The sequence below is a fragment of the Stenella coeruleoalba genome, assembly GCF_951394435.1.
Source record: "Stenella coeruleoalba genome assembly, chromosome: 2".
Classification (NCBI taxonomy): Eukaryota; Metazoa; Chordata; class Mammalia; order Artiodactyla; family Delphinidae; genus Stenella; species Stenella coeruleoalba.
This window is the reverse complement of record NC_137147.1, coordinates 91,851,445-91,870,218: the sequence shown is the minus strand read 5'-3', so window position 1 is coordinate 91,870,218 and position 18,774 is coordinate 91,851,445. Positions and strand designations below refer to the sequence as shown.

Sequence of the window (18,774 nt, the reverse complement as noted above, 5' to 3'; positions counted from 1 at the left end):
GATTTTTCATTACAAATTCAATTTCTGTAATTGTCATAAGGTATTTACCTTTGGTAGCCACCTAAGAGGAATTAAAATGTATCCACAGACTTGTATGCAATTTTCATAGCAGCTTTTTCCCATAATAGCTCAAATATTTAAACAAGGCAATACACACACAAACACACACACACACACACACACACACACACACACACACAAATGGAATACTACTCAGCAATAATATGTAGTGATCTTGGATATTTCACAGAAAACTTATGTTGAGCAAAAAAAGCCAGATACAAAAGAGTACATAATGTTATGATTCCATTCTTACGAAATTCTAGACCAGGCAAAGCTAATTTATAACTAACTAGTCTGTAGTTACAGAAAGCAGATCAGTGTTGCCTAACGCCAGTGGTGGGATATTTCTGTGTGGAGTTGTAGGGATCAACAATAAAGTAGCACAAGGAAACATTTTGGGAGTGATCTAAATATTACACATTTTAATTGTAATGGAGGTTACATGGATGTATGCATTTTTCAAAATTCTTTGAACTGTGACTTAAAATGGTAATTTTTTACATAGTAATTATGTAGTAAATTATACCTCAATATAGCTGATTTAAATAGAAAAATCATTTATATTTCTATTTACTAGGAAGAAACAATAGAAAAGGACATGTTAAAAATACATTTGTAGTTTAAACATTTAAAACATACTGTACGATAGGAACAAAAATCATCAAGTTTCCTGGGATAAATCTAATGAAAGATTGTCCAAGTTCTGTAACAAACAGTACCAAAGGAAAATTTTAAAAATCTAAATTAATGGAGAAATACACTATTTTCATGTGTTCAAAGATATAACATTGTAAAGATGTTAGTTCCTCAAATTGATCAATATATGTCATCTAATCCTAATCAAAGTTCCAGTAGGTTTTTGCAGAATTTGACAATCTGATTCCTAAAACTTAAAGGGAAATGTAAAAGGATAAAAATAGTGATGAGCAACTCAGAGGAAAACAAAGCTGGAGTATGTAAACTATAACATATTAAGATTTAAAATAAAGGTACAGTTATTGAAACTGTATGGTATTGTCAAAAGAACAGAAAATTACACCAAAGGAACAGAACTGAGTGTCCAGAAACACACCTACATCCTGACATATATAGTCACTTGAATATATGGCTAGATGGTACTGAAATGTAGCAGGAAACACAGTCTTTTAAAGTAATTAGTTCTGGATCAACTGGAAATTCATGTGGAAAAAAAAAAAAACCCTCAATTTATTACCTCACCTAAAATACAAAAGTCAATTCAAGGTAGATCATAGGCTTAAATGTGAAAGTAAAGAAGTATGACATTTAGAAGGTAAAATAAAAGACCATCTTTTCACTTTGGGGTAGGTTAAAAATTTCTTAGATAAGATAAAAATGCATAAATAATTGACTTTACTAAAATTAAAGCATCATAATAAAAAGCATTAAAATGGCGAACACTATTTTGTCTTATCTGACAAAAGCTCTACATCATAACAATAAAAAATTAATAAAAATGCCATCAAATCAATATCAATAAAATCAGTTAAGAATACCAACTCCCAAATAGAAATTGAGCAGAAGACTTGAACATTTGCTTCACAAAAGAATATATCCAGATTGCCAACAAGCAGTTGATCGGCATCATTTTTCATCAAGGAAATGCAAATTAAAATCACAAGATACAACTACATGCCCACCAGAATTCCTACATTTAAAAGTATTGACAATACTAAATATACAGTAGTACTAAAGAATACTACATTCTTTAGTAAGAATGTGGAATTACTGGAACATTCATACACTTCTGTTCAGAGTGAAAATAGGGACAAACCACTTTGGAAAACTACTTGACAATATCTACTAAAGCCAACCCATCAATCCCACTCCAAGTTCTATATCAAGTATACCAAAAGACATTAAAAGAGATTTCTTATTATCTTGATATAATAATATACAACATAATTTACACAACCAGAAAAGGACTCAAATGTCCATCAAAAGTAGAATGGTTAAATTTTGGTATATGTTATACAATAGAATATTACACAGCAAAGAAAAAACATTACTACTATATGTTGAAACAACATGGATGAATCTTATAGACACGGTGTCAAGTGAAGGAAGGTAGAAAGTGTGCATATTGATTATTCCGTTCAAATGAAGTTCAAAAATAGGCAAAACATCTAGAGAGGTAGAAGTAGAATACTGTTTATATTGGGGAGGCAAATGGCTGGAAAGGAGTAAGACGTTATTCTGGGTTACTAGCAATGTTCTGTATCTTGATTTGTACATTGGTTATAGGGGTGTTCAGATTTGTAAAAAAAAAAAAAATTATCAATCCATACACTTAAGAGCTGTGCAGTTTACTGTATGTGTTTTTTACTTTAACAAAAAGATTAAGAAACACAAATTAGTTGCACATATGACTTGGAAAAAACAAGCCATAATTATAACTATTATATTAATATTGGAACTGTAAATGAAGGCATAATTAAAGGTATTTTTAAAGGAATTGTGATAAAATGGATATAGGAGATAAGGAAGGAGAAGGAAGAGTCTAAGATAATTCAGACTTCAAACCTGGATGATTGTGAAACCTTTATAATTAAAAATAAGAACAAGATTTACTGAGTAAGGACTTGTGTTTCAAGCAATGATCATGAATTGTGTTTTGAAAATACTAGGTTTGAATTTAAAATACCTAAATGTAAAATATTTATGCTCAAGTCTTCTATGAATCTTTAGAATAATGTGTCTTAAAAGTCATTATTATGAATAAAAATAAGTTTTAAACCATCAATTACATAGAATTTTAAAATTCAGATATTAAAGATGACCAAAAATCTCATAGCTTTGAATCCCACTCAACACTGATGATACATTAAAGACAATGTAAAATTTTATAACTGATTTTGGAATTCCTGGGGTAAACTACACGTGAGCGTGATATATCCTTTTCATATCTGACTGGCCTCAAGTTGGTAGTAATTTGTTAAAGATTTTTGTATCTATCTTCTTGAGGGACATTTGGTCTATAATTTTTTTTTGTAATCTTGTAAGATTCTATTATCAAAGTTATTCTGGCTTTATAAAATGATTTAGGAAGTATTCCCTCCTCTATTTTTGAAAGTTACTATATCATCTTCTTTCAATTGTGGTAATTTTTTCTTTTAAGGATTTGTCCATTTCATTTAGGTTGTCAAATTCATTGACATAAGTTTTAAATTATATGCCGTTTAGTCATTTAATGTGTGAACACTCCCTAATGACATCCCCTTTATCATTCCTGGTATTGATCATTTATATTTTTTCATTTTTTTAACTTCAATCTATTAAGGTATCATTTTTTTTTCTCTCTTAAAAGACCAGATTTCAGTTTATTGAGTTCTCTATTGGTTTTATATTTTATTTCATTGACTTCCGCTCATATCTTTTTTATTCCTTTTTCTACTTATTTTTTAAATTCTTTTCAGTTTTTTTAGCTTCCTAAGCACTGTGTTTTCTTCTAAGCATAGATTTAGGTGCATCCCACAAATTTTAATACATTGTGTTTTCATTATCTTTCATTATCATTCAGTTAGAAAACTTTCTAATTTTTCTTATTGTTTCCTCTTTGAGCTAGAAATGGATTATTTAATATTCAAGGATTTCCTAAATGTCTTTTTGTTACTATTTTCTATTGTGGTCAAAGAACACACTCTGAATGATTTCAGTTATTTGAAATCTTTGAGACTTGTCTTATGGTACAGCATAGGTCCATCTTGGTGAAGGTTCCATGTTCCCTTACTTTAAAAGATTGTGGGACTTCCCTGGTGGTGGAGTGGTTAAGAATTCACCTGCCACAAGAATATAGAGTGGAGAAAACACAGCCTCTTCAATAAGTGGTGCTGGGATAACTGGACAGCTACATGTAAAAGAATGAAATTAGAACACTCCCTAACACCATACACAAAAATAAACTCAAAATGGATTAAAGACCTAAATGTAAGGCCAGACACTACAAAACTCTTAGAGGAAAACATAGGCAGAACACTCTATGACATATATCACAGCAAGATCCTTTTTGACCCACCTCCTAGAGAAATGGAAACAAAAACAAAAATAAACAAAGGGGACCTAATGAAACTTAAAAGCTTTTGCACATCAAAGGAAACCATAAACAAGACCAAAAGACAACCCTCAGAATGGGAGAAAATATTTGCAAATGAAGCAACTGACAAAGGATTAATCTCCAAAATTTACAAGCAGCTCATGTAGCTCAATATCAAATAAACAAACAGCCCAATCCAAACATGGACAGAAGACCTAAATAGACATTTCTCCAAAGAAGATATACAGATTGCCAACAAACACATGGAAGGATGCTCAACATCATTAATATTAGAGGAATGCAAATCAAAACTACAATGAGATATCATCTCACACTGGTGAGAATGGCCATCATTAAAAATCTACAAACAATAAATGCTGGAGAGGGTATGGAGAAAAGGGAACGCTCTTGCACTGTTGGTGGGAATGTAAATTGATACAGCCACTATGGAGAACAGTATGGAGGTTCCTTATAAAACTAAAAATAGAACTACCATATGACCCAGCAATCCCACTACTGGGCATAAACCCTGAGAAAACCATAATTCAAAGAGTCATGTACCACAATGTTCATTGCAGCCCTATTTACAATAGCCAGGACATGGAAGCAACCTAAGTGTCCATCGACAGATGAATGGATAAAGAAGATGTGGCACATATATACAATGGAATATTACTCAGCCATAAAAAGAAATGAAATTGAGTTATTTGTAGTGAGGTGGATGGACCTAGAGTCTGTCATACAGAGTGAAGTAAGTTAGAAAGAGAAAAACAAATACTGTATGCATACATATGTATGGAATCTAAAAAAAAAAAAAAAAACGGTCATGAAGAACCTAGGGGCAAGACGGCAATAAAGACACAGACCTACTAAAGAATGGACTTGAGGATACGGGGAGGGGGAAGGGTAAGCTGGGACAAAGTGAGAGAGTGACATGGACAAATATACACTACCAAATGTAAAATAGCTAGCTAGTGGGAAGCAGCCGCATAGCACAGGGAGATCAGCTCAGTGCTTTGTGACCACCTAGAGGGGTGGGATAGGGAGGGTGGGAGGGAGGGAGATGCAAGAGGGAAGAGATATGGGGATATATGTATACGTATAACAGATTCACTTTGTTATAAAGCAGAAACTAACACACCGTTGTAAAGCCATTATACTCCAATAAAGATGTTTAAAAGAAAGAATCCACCTGCCAATGCAGGGGACACGGGTTCGAACCCTGGTCCAGGAAGATCCCACATGCCTCGGAGCAACTAAGCCCATGTGCCGCAACTACTGAGCCCGCGTGCTGCAGCTACTGAAGCCCATGTGCCCTAGAGCCCATGCTCCGCAACAAGAGAAGCCACCGCAGTGAGAAGACCGAGCACCGCAAGGAAGAGTAGCGCCTGCTCACTGCAAATAGAGAAAGCCCACACGCAGCAACAAAGTCCCAACGCAGCCAAAAATAAATAAAATAAATTAAAAAAAAAAAAGATTGTGGGGCTTCCCTGGTGGTGCAGTGGTTGAGAGTCCATCTGCCGATGCAGGGGACACGGGTTCGTTACCCGGTCCGGGAAGATCCCACATCCTGCGGAGCGGCTGGGCCCGTGAGCCATGGCTGCTGAGCCTGCGCATCCGGAGCCTGGGCTCCGCAACGGGAGAGGCCACAACAGTGAGAGGCCTGCGTACCGCAAAAGAAAAAAAAAAAAAAGATTGTGTATATTCTACAGTTGTCAGGTATCATTCTATAAATGTCAATTAGGTTAAGTTCCTTGATAATGTTGTTCAGATATTTTATCTCCTTACTGATTTGTGTGTGTGTGTACTTGATTCATTAGTTACTCAAAGAGATTTTAAAATCTATTGCCTATTATATGATCAGACCCCTCAAGATGGCTGCTCTCTTCCTCTTTATATATCCCCTGCTCGACCAGCCCCTTCCCCAGCCAGTTATTATTCTAATCCTTAGACCAAAACAGCTCCACCTGCTAGTTTATCAAAGAGAAACATCTGCCCTCATTAACCGGAGGGGCTGTGAAGGACCCGCCTCTGCCGGTTTCCCCGGTAACTGATGAGCCAACCTGATGTTAATTGCCCCTATAAATAGTAGCCTCCTTTTCCCGTAGTGGCAAAGATGGCTGCTGTGTCTTGTCTGCCGTCGGAGGTGAGGTGTGGCTCCAGGCCTTTGGAGTTGTAATTTCCTATCTGTTAAACTATTGATGTCTCTGTCGCTGTTTTCAGGTTCTTTCTTCAGTCTTGCAACTGAGCAATTACAAGACTTTCAGGCCTGTGAGGTGCAGCCCAACACCCATATTTCCCTTTAGTTTTATCAACGTTTGCTCTTTCTTTTGAAGCTCTCTTATTAGATGCAAATGAATTTGGCATTGGTATGACTTCTTAATGAAGTGACCTTTTATCAGTGTGAAATAACCTTATTTATATCTGGTAATACTCCTTGTCTTAAAGTCTACTTTGATATTAATGTAGACACAGTTTTCTTATGTTTCGTATTTACATGGTTCTAGAAATGCCATTCGCTTCTTTTTTAGAATTTCTATTTCTCTTTAAATACTCCGTGTCTTCATGCACTATAATCCAACCTATATTTTAAAATCTTTAATGTATTTATAATAGCTGTTTTTAAGTCCCTGATGCTAATTACAATCACTGGATTCTCAGTGACTTGGTTTGTATTGACTGCATTTTCTTTTGATTATGGATCCCATTTTCCTTCTTTGTATGTCTTGAAATTATATTGTGTATTAGACATTATGTGGAAAAAATTGTGGAGGCTGAAGTTTTAGTTTTAGTTCTGAGAGTGCAAGCCTTTTTTCTCTCCTTAGTACTTCAAGTGAGAGGCTGATTTTGTTTTTTTTTTTAAATACTCCTAGATTTGAGTTGGGCTTTAGGGTTGGCTGCAGCTTTAATTAGATTGAGTTAACTTGTGACTAACCCAAATTTCAACCTCCCTCTTCACAGCCACCTGTTATATCTTGTCAATGTTGAGTTGGTACACGTGTGGAATGAAGTTTTAGCTATTGTTGGTTCACCTTTGTACTCAATTCTGTCTGGGCTTCTGGAACCCAAGTACTATAAGAATGTGTTGGCTTACATAAGTTCTGTATCTTTCCAGCCCCTCCTCTTCTGCTTTTCTAACAAAACTCAGAAGTAAGACTTGGGGGCCGGAGAAGGGATTGTTTGGTTGAGTCATTTATTCTTTCATTTGGGTATCTTTCAGACTCTGGTTAATCCCCCAGCTCATGGTGACTCTTGAGGCCCAGCTGATTTCTCTTTATCTCTTTGAAGTTACTGCGCCATGGCAGGCCAACTCTTCCCTCAGTGTATGCACAGAGCTCACTGTTGGGTAAGGAAGCTGCCACAGCTTTATGCTCACTTGAGATGTTCCTCTCTGGATTTCGGGTCATCAAGGCTTACAAGGAGGGTGGCTTCATGGGCTTGCAAGCTGTGCAGTTGCATAGGACCTACTGATTAGAAGGACCCTATACTAGGTTTAATAGCCTGATGTTACCATCTTAAAATTCTTATTTTTTGAACAAGGGACTCTGAATTGTCACAAATTATGTAGTCCTGCTTACTGGCATCCACCACTTTTCACTAACCCCATAGAAAAGTAAGATTTTTATTTGGTCTGGGATTTTCATATTGTTACCATGGAAGCATCGGTGTTTTTGCATCCTTCTGCATCCTACCAAGGTCATAAGTCTGTTTAATTTATGCCTCACCTCCTTTTAACTTCCCCACTATAGAACTCTGGGATTGTATATTGAAATTATCTGAAATTTTCCTATGCAAGTTTCACTTCTTCAATTCCTTTTTCTAATTCCCTTTAGTTGAAATGTGGGTATTTTTAGGGCTTTGTACTAGAAGTGGTTTGACAGCCATTACAAAGGGGAAAAAAAGGTAACATTTAAATTGGCTCCTTTGTATTCTGTGCATCTCAAAATATACTGATAGCTTTCTTCTAGTGAAATTGCTATACTCGCTATCCCTGAAGATTATACTGTGAACATTTTTTTGTCTCTAAGCATTCTGTGCACACCATCTCTTATTACTTATTCTTCTCAATTTGGCTAGGCCTAGAGCCTGTGTTTTCCATAAAATTTCTTGACAGCTCTGTGCATCTTTGCTTCTGTACACTTGTTTTTTATAATGACTGTCACATATGTCCTTTATTTTATTATTGTATTATCTGTTATATATTTACTTATGTTCATCACATATTTTAAACAGTATTAAGACAGTGAAATATTGTATTCAACCTCAAATGTGTAGTTATTTTTGCAAAACATGGTCTTGTGATTTGTAATCTTGATCATTTTATCTATTGATATGAAATATGTTCTAGTAAATTAAACTATAATACAATCTTTTCAGACATGTCATCATCAGAACATTAGGGTATTATATAGGATATCCTGAATTCTTGTTATTTTTGCCTTCTTCTCATTGGTTTTTCATTCTCTAGAAATGGTTTTATTATTTTTTAAAATACTTACACATTTCTTTGACATTCGTCTACTCATTTATTCATTAATTTATACACATCACAGTACTTAATTATGCACTGACCATTGGCCAGTCACTACATGAAATTTTGACACTTCAGCAGTGATTACACTACAGTTTTTGTCCTCATAGAGATACAAATCTGCTGTTGTTACCGTAAAGAATCTTTTGGGGGGCCAAGGAGGGCTTCCTAGAGAAAGCAACTTTTAATTTGATGTTTGAAATAAGAGTTAAATAGGCCAAGAATGAATTGGAGGGAGAGGGTTTGGGGCAGGGGAGCCTTACGAGCAGAAGGACGAATGTGCACACAGTCTCTAAGGCAAGGAATAGCAAGATGGCTTGATTAAAATTAATTTGTCTAATGAAAGAATACATTTTCAACTTACAAAGAAACTACTAGCAAAAATGGGATTATTACTTACTACACTGAAACATTCAAAGATTTAAATTATTTTCACCAGGTCACTACTGTGCCTTTTAAAATATTCCATCAGTAAGAGGAGAATGTTATTATATCACTGGCTCTGAATTTATTGTAGACACCATCCAAGATAGCCCAAAATATCTTGGAACTCTTGTTGGAATTGGAAATGAGGCTATTCATAAGGATTCACATGGAGCTTTTCTCCAGGAGCAGTGTATGAGAGGGAAACGTTTTACAGAATTTGGTTTGGGGGCTCCGAATTTAAACATTGATCTCTGTCCCTTTTCAAAGTGCAAGGACTTAACAAAAGTGAACATTTAACAATATCTTACAGCTCTGAAAATTATAACTTAAGTCCAGTATCATAATGTACTGAAATAAATTAGGTGTAAGCATCATATAAACAATCTGAATTTATGTTAATGAACAATATTGATTTTACTTCATTAGAAAATGCAAGAACCTCCAAAGAACATTGAAGAATTCTTAAAGCTTCAAAACTTGGTGAGTGGAATACACTGTTTTATGGGACTTTGATATATGACTGGTGCACATATCAGTCTTCTTCCTTTAGGAAAAAATAACAATTCTTTTTGATTGCTTATAGAATTACTTTGTCAATTTAAAAAGAAATTGTTGAGAGTTTGATTAGAATTACAGTAGGCTTTTGAAATTACCTTTAGAAACTTAGTCCTTTTAAAAAATACGTTCTAAAATTATATAATGTTAAAGCTATAAAGACTTTATATGCCACCCTCATCTATCTACCTCCTTAAATGTAATTTTTTACGTTTCAAAATTACCAATATGTTTTTTTCTAATTATGACTATGATAGTCATTTTAGAAAATTAAGAGATAAGCACTGAAAAGGATAAGCATCCTAATTCTATCATTTATAGATTAATCACGTATATCTCACTTTTTAAAGTAAGGAAATCATAATCTAATCAGGCTGGTAGAATTTCAAGATACTTTATTCACCTCATACTGTAATTCAGTATCTTGGACAAGAATTGTGATATCTCAAGTCTGGCATAAAGGCTACCTTTTCATAAACCTTTGTGCATATTGTAAAATCTGTTCAAATTCATTTCCATTTTAGCCTCTCCCCACTTTCCCAATGTCCCTAACAATAGCAAGTGATGACTCATACGTAAGGACTATGTTTTCAAATCTGGCTGTCATTCTAATTTGACAATGTTTGTCTCCAGGGAGTATATCTTGTGATCATATCTTATTTTTCTGAGATCTTTGTATTTTTGACACATCCAGATTTTAATGCTGGAAAACTTCCCCAGGTGGTTATGTGTTTTGTTTAAGATGTATGTTTATAGGATTTGGGAGAGGGCACTTATGTATCTAAGTAATATTCTCTTTTTCCAAAATGGCAGGGGCACCTAGATCCTGCTGGGAAACTTCTCCAGCATTAAAAGCTGGGTATTATTCAGGTACCTGTTATCATTAGAGAATACAGTGGGTTTAGGAAGCTTTTAAAGGAAGAAAAATGGAAGTAGAATAGACCAACGCAGGTTTAAAATTTCTGATCTGCAGACTTCAGATTTATTCCCATTTAAGCTAAATTCTCAGAATATCTTACCCAAATTCCTCTTAAAGAGTTTCATCCTGTGAAAGTTCCTACTATTCCAGAAAGCATTTTCTTATTCACAAACCTTTAATTGTGTCAGCTGTATTTCTTTGTTTTGGTATTAAACAATTTTATTAAAAGGTAAACTTAGATTTGCAAATATTAATGTTGTGATTCCTCTTTCCTTCCCTTCATTTCCCTTTCTTTTCTTCCCTTTCCTTGTTCTCCTTCCTTTCCTGAACAATGTACTCCTAAGGCCATTTGGTGGCCAAAACAAGGCAGCATCCACATTGGCGGGGGAGGGCAATGTTCTGTGGTCACCCAGAGCAGCCTTTCTGAACTCAGCCACCGTGAGGGAAGGTATCCATGTGATACCACAGGTGCTGGGGTCCAAGGGGGTGAGGATGGTATTCACATGTGGCCTTGGGTGGGGAGGTAGTTCAGGAAATGTGGAGGTAGGCTATGGCCTGGTATGAGAAGTCAGAGCCTAAGCAGGATGAGAGGGGCATCCACATAGTGAAGAGTCTGGCAATGGATAGGAGAGATTGACTACCTGAAAAGATGGATCAAATAAGTACATATATTTAAGATAATGGCAGCTAGGGTTTTCACTGTTGGAGATGTTAATTATAATATGGAAAGAGAAAACTAGAATGTTTGAAACTGGAATTAGAGTTATCAGTATGAACTTGTGGTTTTAATTACATAGACTGAGGAACTGTTGTAGACTGAAGGGGACTAAAGACATATGATGCTTAAACACAATGTGTGATACTGAACTAGAGCCTTTTGCTATAAAGAGCATTATTGATTTAGTTGATGAAACTTGAGTAAACTCAGAGAATTAGATAGGAACAATGTAACAATGCCAATTTCCTTATTCTGATGGTTTGTTTTTAGAAAATAAATGCTAAAGTATTCAAGGATGATGGGGTCATCAGTCAAGTAAGCAACTTACTTTCAAATGATAAAAAAAGGGTTTTATAAAGCATCTGAAACTTGTAAAGTTTATGTTTTTTCCCACAAATTAAAAAAATGCATTTAATAAAAAATGATGCTATAGAATAAAGCCTGAATTTCAGCTCATTGATTTTTGAACTCTTCTATTTAAATTCATTTTAAAAAATGATTTAAGTTGTATTGTCTCACATTTTTTGCAGGATCACTGGCCAAAGGAAATCCATTTTGGGGATAATGATAAATTGTTATGTACTCTGAAGAAAATAAAAGAAGATAGTTCATTTACTTCAATTTATACACATCTACGGGGAAATGTCCCGCGAGTACATGATGCGGCCATGGCCATGGAGTCAAGATTAGCAGAGTGTTCAATTCTTCTGAAAAACCATGTCTCTGGAATATTTGAGTGGAACAGAATAACTTCCAGGACAAGTAAACCTTATTTTTTATATGCGTAAAGTAATTGTCACTTGTGTGTGTGTCTATCACTGTGTGTGTGTATTCTCATAAAGAATGAAATCCTAAGATATAAAATATCAAAACATAAATTTATTCTATTTTAAAACCTCTTCATTTCAAAATGGTCCAATTTGGATTTTTAGTTGAAAATGAACATTTGGATTCAAAGAAAGTGTTGCTAGGATAAAGCCTAAAACAGTTCTGACCTTTGAGCTGGAGCAGAAGTAAGCAAATATCAGGAAAACAGGGTTGCATCAACGAATATTGTTACCAGAGACAAGCAAGTCAGCAAGAGTCAGGAGATTAAAAACAGTTAGACCTACAACCCAAAGTAAAAGGAGTGAGACTTGAACTATATGAGCTAAGTTAATCTGTGGGAAGTACCTAGCATTCACTATTGGATAACTGCAGACTGAGTGAAAAGTGTATCTGTAAGTAATGATAATTTTTACTACTTTTCAGTATTTATATAACCTTTACCTAGTTGTGTTTATTAACACTTTCACAATAGTTTTAGATACTAATGGTGATTCTTATCTTTTTCTTTATTTAACGGGCAAACTTGTAATATATGTCTTTTTTTTTTAATCTTTATTGGGGTATTATTGCTTAACAACGTTGTGTTGGTTTCTGCTGTAAAACAAAGTGAATCAGCTATGTGCATATGTATATCCTCATATACCCTCCCTCGTGCACCTCCCTCCCACCCCTCTAGGGGGTCGCAAAGCACCGAGCTGATCTCCCTGTACCATGCAACTGCTTCCCACTAGCTATCTGTTTTACATTTGGCAGTGTATATAAGTCCATGCCACACTCTCACCTCGTCCCAGCTTACTCTTCCCCCTCCCTGTATCCTCAACTCCAGCCTCTACATCTGCTTCTTTATTCCTGTCCTGCCCATAGGTTCATCAGAACCATTTTTTTTCTTTTTTTTTTAGAGTCCGTATATATGTGTCAGCATACTGTATTTGCTTTTCCCTTTCTGACTTACTTCACTCTGTGTGACAGACTCTAGGTCCATCTGCCTCACTACAAATAACTCAATTTTGTTTCTTTTTATGGCTGAGTAATATTCCATTGTATATATGTGCCACATCTTCTTTATCCATTCATCTGTCGATGGATACTTAGGTTGCTTCCATGTCCTGGCTGTTGTAAATAGAGGTGCAATGAACATTGTGGTACATGTCTCTTTTCGAATTATGGTTTTCTCAGGGTATATGCACAGTAGTGAGATTGCTGGGTCATATGGTAGTTCTGTTTTTAGTTTTTTAAGGAAGCTCCATACTGTTGTCCCTAGTGGCTGTATCAATTTACATTCCCAGCAACAGTGCAAGAGGGTTCCCATTTCTCCATACCCTCTCCAGCATTTATTGTTTGTAGATTTTTTGATGATGGCCATTCTGACCAGTGTGAGGTAATCATTTCTCTAATGATTAGTGATGTTGAGCATTCTTTCATGTGTTTGTTGGCAATCTGTATATCTTCTTTGGAGAAATGTCTGTTTAGTTTTTCTGCCCATTTTTGGATTGGGTTGGTTGTTTTTTTGTTATTGAGCTGCATGAGCTGTTTGTATATTTTGGAGATTAATCCTTTGTCAGTTGCTTCGTTTGCAAATATTTTCTCCCATTCTGAGGGTTGTCTTTTGGTCTTGTTTATGGTTTCCTTTGCTGTGCAAAAGCTTTGGAGTTTCATTAGGTCCCTTTTGTTTTTATTTTCATTTCTCTAGGAGGTGGGTCAAAAAGGATCTTGCTGTGATTTATGTCATAGAGTGTTGTGCCTATGTTTTCCTCTAAGAGTTTTGTAGTGTCTGGCCTTACATTTAGGTCTTTAATCCATTTTGAGTTTATTTTCGTATGTGGTGTTAGGAAGTGTTCTAATTTCATTGTTTTACATGTAGCTGTCCCATTTTCAAAGCACCACTTAATGAAGAGGCTGTCTTTTGTCCATTGTATATTCTTGCCTCCTTTATCAAAGATAAACTCACGTACATATGGTCACCTTATCTCTAGGCTTTCTATCCTGTTCCATTGATCTATATTTCTGCTTTTGTGCCACTACCATACTGTCTTGATCACTGTAGCTTTGTAGTATAGTCTGAAGCCAGGGAGCCTGATTCCTCCAGCTCCATTTTTCATTCTCAAGGTTGCTTTGGCTATTTTGGGTCTTTTGTGTTTCCATACAAATTGTGAAATGTTTTGCTCTAGTTCTGTGAAAAATGCCAGTGGTAGTTTGATAGGGATTGCATTGAATCTGTAGATTGCTTTGGGTAGTAGAGTCATTTTCACAATGTTGATTCTTCCAATCCAAGAACATGGTATATCTCTCCATCTGTTTGTATTATCTTTAATTTCTCTCATCAGTGTCTTATAGTTTCCTGCATACAGGTCTTTTGTCTCCATAGGTAGGTTTATTCCTAGGTATTATATTCTTTTTGTTGCAGTGGTAAATGGAAGTGTTTCCTTAATTTCTCTTTCAGATTTTTCATCATTAGTGTATAGGAATGCAAGAGATTTCTGTGCATTAATTCTGTATCCTGCTACTTTACCAAATTCATTGATTAGCTCTAGTAGTTTTCTGGTAGCATCTTTAGGATTCTCTATGTATAGTATCATGTCATCTGCAAACAGTGACAGTTTTACTTCTTCTTTTCAGATTTGGATTCCTTTTATTTCTTTTTCTTCTCTGATTGGCTAAAACTTCCAAAACTATGTTGAATAATAGCAGTGGGAGTGGCCAACCTTGTCTTGTTCCTGATCTTAATGGAAATGGTTTCAGTTTTTCACCATTGAGAGTGATGTTGGCTGTGGGTTTGTCATATATGGCCTTTATTATGTTGAGGTAGGTTCCCTCTATGACTACTTTGTTCAGGGTTTGTTTTTTTTTTTTTATCATAAATGGGTGCTGAATTTTTTTAAAAGCATTTTCTGCATCTATTCTGATGATCATATGGTTTTAATCCTTCGTTTTGCTAATCTGGTGTATCACATTGATTGATTTGAGTATATTGAAGAACCCTTGCATTCCTGGGGTAAAGCCCACTTGATCGTGGTGTATGATCCTTTTAATGTGCTGTTGGATTCTGTTGGCTAGTATTTTGTTGAGGATTTTTGCATCTATATTCATCAGTGATATCGGCCTGTAGTTTTCTTTTTTTGTGATATCTTTCTCTGGTTTTGGATTCGTGGTGATGACCACCAGATAGAATGAGTTTGGGAATGTTCCTCCCTCTGCTATATTTTAGAAGAGTTTGAGAAGGATAGGTGTTAGCTCTTCTCTAAATGTTTGATAGAGTTCACCGGTGAAGCCATCTGATCCTGGGCTGTTGTTTATTGGAAGATTTTTAATCACAGTCTCAATTTCAGTGCTTGTGATTGATCTCTTTGTATTTTCTATTTCTTCATGGTTCAGTCTCGGAAGGTTGTGCTTTTCTAAGAGTTTGTCCATTTCTTCCAGGTTGTCCATTTTATTGGCATATACTTTATTGTAGTAATCTCTCATGATCCTTTGTAGTTCTGCAGTGTCAGTTGTTACTTCTCCTTTTTTTTCTAATTCTGTTGATTTGAGTCTTCTCCCTTTTTTTCTTCATGAGTCTTGCTAATGGTTTATCAATTTTGTTTATCTTCTCAGAGAACCAGCTTTTACTTTTATTGATGTCTGCTATTGTTTTCTTCATTTCTTTTTCATTTATTTCTGATCTGATCTTTATGATTTCTTTCCTTCTGCTAACTTCAGGGTTTTTTTGGTTCTTCTTTCTCTAATAGCTTTAGGTGTAAGGATAGGTTGTTTATTTGAGATTTTCCTTGTTTCTGGAGGTAGGATTGTATTGCTATAAACTTCCCTCTTAGAACTGCTTTTGCTGCATTCCATAGGTTTTGGGTTGTCATATTTTCATTGTCATTTGTTTCTAGGTATTTTTTAATGTCTTCTTTGATTTCTTCAGTTATCTCTTGGTTATTTAGTAGTGTATTGTTAAGCCTCCATGGGTTTGTATTTTTTACAGTTTTTTTCTTGTAATTGATATCTAGTATCATGGCATTGTAGTTGGAAAAGATACTTGATACAATTTCAGTTTTCTTAAATTTACCAAGGCTTGATTTGTGACCCAAGATATGATCTATCCTGGAGAATGTTCCATGAGCACTTGAGAAGAATGTGTATTCTGTTGTTTTTGGATGGAATGTCCTATAAATATCAATTAAGTCCATCTTGTTTAATGTATAATTTAAGCTTGTGTTTCCTTATTTATTTTCATTTTGGATGACCTGTCCATTGATGAAAGTGGGGTGTTAAAGTCCTCTACTCTGATTGTGTTACTATAGATATACCCTTTTATGGTTGTTAGCATTTGCCTTATGTATTGAGGTGCTCCTATGTTGGGTGCATAAATGTTTACAATTATTATGTCTTCTTCGTGGATTGATCCCTTGATCATTATGTCATGTCCTTGTTTGTCTCTTATAATAGTCTTTATTTTAAAGTCTATGTTTTCTGATATGAGAATTTCTACTCCAGCTTTCTTTTAGTTTCCATTTGCAACGAATATCTATTTCCCTCCTCTCACTTTCAGTCTGTATGTGTCCCTAGGTCTGAAGTGGGTCTCTTGTAGAGAGCATTTATACGGGTCTTGTTTTTGTATCCATTCAGCCAGTCTATGTCTTTTGGTTGGAGCATTAAACCATTTACATTTAAGGTAGTTATCAGTATGTATGTTCCTATTACCATTTTCTTAATTGTTTTTGGTTTGTTATTGTAGGTCTTTTCCTTCTCTTGTGTTTCCTGCCTAGAGAAGTTCCTTTAGCATTTGTTGTAAAGCTGGTTTGGTGGTGCTGAATTCTCTTAACTTTTGCTTGTCTGTAAATGTTTTAATTTCTCCATCAAATCTGAATGAGCTCCTTGCTGGGTAGAGTAATCTTGGTTGTAGGCTTTTCCCTTTCATCGGTTTAAATACATCCTGCCACTCTCCTCTGGCTTGAAGAGTTTCTGCTGAAAAATCAGCTGTTAACCTCATGGGGATTCCCTTGTATGTTATTAGTTGTTTTTCCCTTGCTGCTTTTAATATTTTTTCTTTGTATTTAATTTTTGATAGTTTGATTAACATGTGTCTTGGTGTGTTTCTCCTTGGATTTATCCAGTATGGGACTCTTTGCGCTTCCTGTATGGGGCTCTCTGCGCTCCTGGACTTGATTGACTATTTCCTTTCCCATCCATTTTAGGGAAGTTTTCAACTATAATCTCTTCAAACATTTCTCAGTCCCTTTTTCTCTTCTTCTTCTGGGACCCCTATAATTCGAATGTTGGTGCATTTAATGTTGTCCTAGATATCTCTGAGAGTGTCCTCATTTCTTTTCATTCTTTTTTCTTTATTCTGCTCTGCGATAGTTATTTTCACTATTTTATATTCCAGGTCACTTATTTGTTCTTCTACCTCAGTTATTCTGCTATTGATTCCTTCTAGATGATTTTTAAGTTCATTTATTGCGTTGTTCATCATTGTTTGTTTGCTCTTTAGTTCTACTAGGTCGTGTTAATCATTTCTTGTATTTTCTCCATTTTATTTCGAAGATTTTGGATCATCTTTACTATCGTTACTCTGAATTCTTTCAGGTAGACTGCCTATTTTCTCGTCATTTGTTTGGTCTGGTGGGTTTTTACCTTGCTGCTTCATCTGCTGTGTTTCTCTGTCTTCTCATTTTGTTTAACTTACTGTGCTTGGGGTCTCCTCTTCACAGGCTGCTTTTGCTGTCTGCTGTCAGTGGGTGAGGTTGGTTCAGTGGGTTGTGTAGGCTTCCTGGTGGTTGGGACTGGTGCCTGTGTTCTGGTGGGTGGGGCTGGATCTTGTCTTTCTGGTGGGCAAGACCATGTCCGGTGGTGTGTTTTGGCATGTCTGTGACCTTATTATGATTTTAGACGGCCTCTCTGCTAATTGATGGGGTTGTGTTCCTGTCTTGCTAGTTGTTTGGCATGGGGCATCCAGCACTGGAGCTTGCTGGCCATTGGGTGGAGCTGGGTCTTTGTGTTGAGCTGGAGATCTCTGGGAGAACCCTCACGACTTTATATTACATGGGGTCCAGGGGTCTCTGTTGGTCCAATGTGCTGAACTCGGCCCTCCCATCTCATAGGCTCAGGCCTTCCATCAGGCCACAGCACCAAGACCTTGTCAGCCACACGGCTCCAAAGTGACCTCTCTGTGATGCTCCCTAGGTTATAGTCATAGAGTTTTGTCAAAATGAGACTCACCTGTGATGAGAGGGTGCTCTTGGCTCCTGTGGCATCTCTGAGGTGCACAGTGGGGTTGGTTCTTTGAGTTGGAAAGACTGAAAACTGGATTAAGCTGGCCACTGCAGGAAGCACTCGTGCTGCCTAGATGAAGAAGCTTTGCTCCTCATATATGTCTTAAGAATGATATTGGTTGTACTTGTAAAGTATTTTCTGTGTATTAAATAAATATAATAGTTATATTATTTAGCTATTTAATATCCTTTTTTGGACCTTGAGTTTTCAAAATCTGAGAATGTGTTTAAATACAATACTGTTAAATTCACTACTGTTACAATTTTCTTATTGAATTTTTTTTTTTTTGACTGCGTTGGGTCTTCGTTGCTGTGTGTGAGCTTTCTCTAGTTGCGGCGAGCAGGGGCCACTCTTTGTTGCATCGCAGTGGCTTCTCTTGTTGCAGAACATGGGCTCTAGGTATGCAGGCTTCAGTAATTGTGGCATGC

The 18,774-nt window shown here is 35.8% G+C and overlaps 1 protein-coding gene across 3 annotated transcripts in view; it reads left to right on the top strand.

Moving 5' to 3' along the window:
* FAM227B (family with sequence similarity 227 member B) overlaps positions 1-18,774 on the top strand; it is a 279,841-nt gene that overhangs the window by 12,392 nt on the left and 248,675 nt on the right. For 2 of the 3 annotated variants that reach the window (XM_079914518.1, XM_079914519.1), the window contains exons 1-3: positions 6,232-6,260; positions 9,498-9,551; positions 11,794-12,025. In XM_079914518.1, coding sequence (XP_079770644.1) covers positions 9,501-9,551; positions 11,794-12,025 — 283 coding nt within the window. In that variant the 5' untranslated portion in view covers positions 6,232-6,260; positions 9,498-9,500. Of the gene's footprint in view, positions 1-6,231; positions 6,261-9,497; positions 9,552-11,793; positions 12,026-18,774 lie in introns of those variants that run through there. The other variant, XM_079914520.1, reaches the window with a different exon arrangement.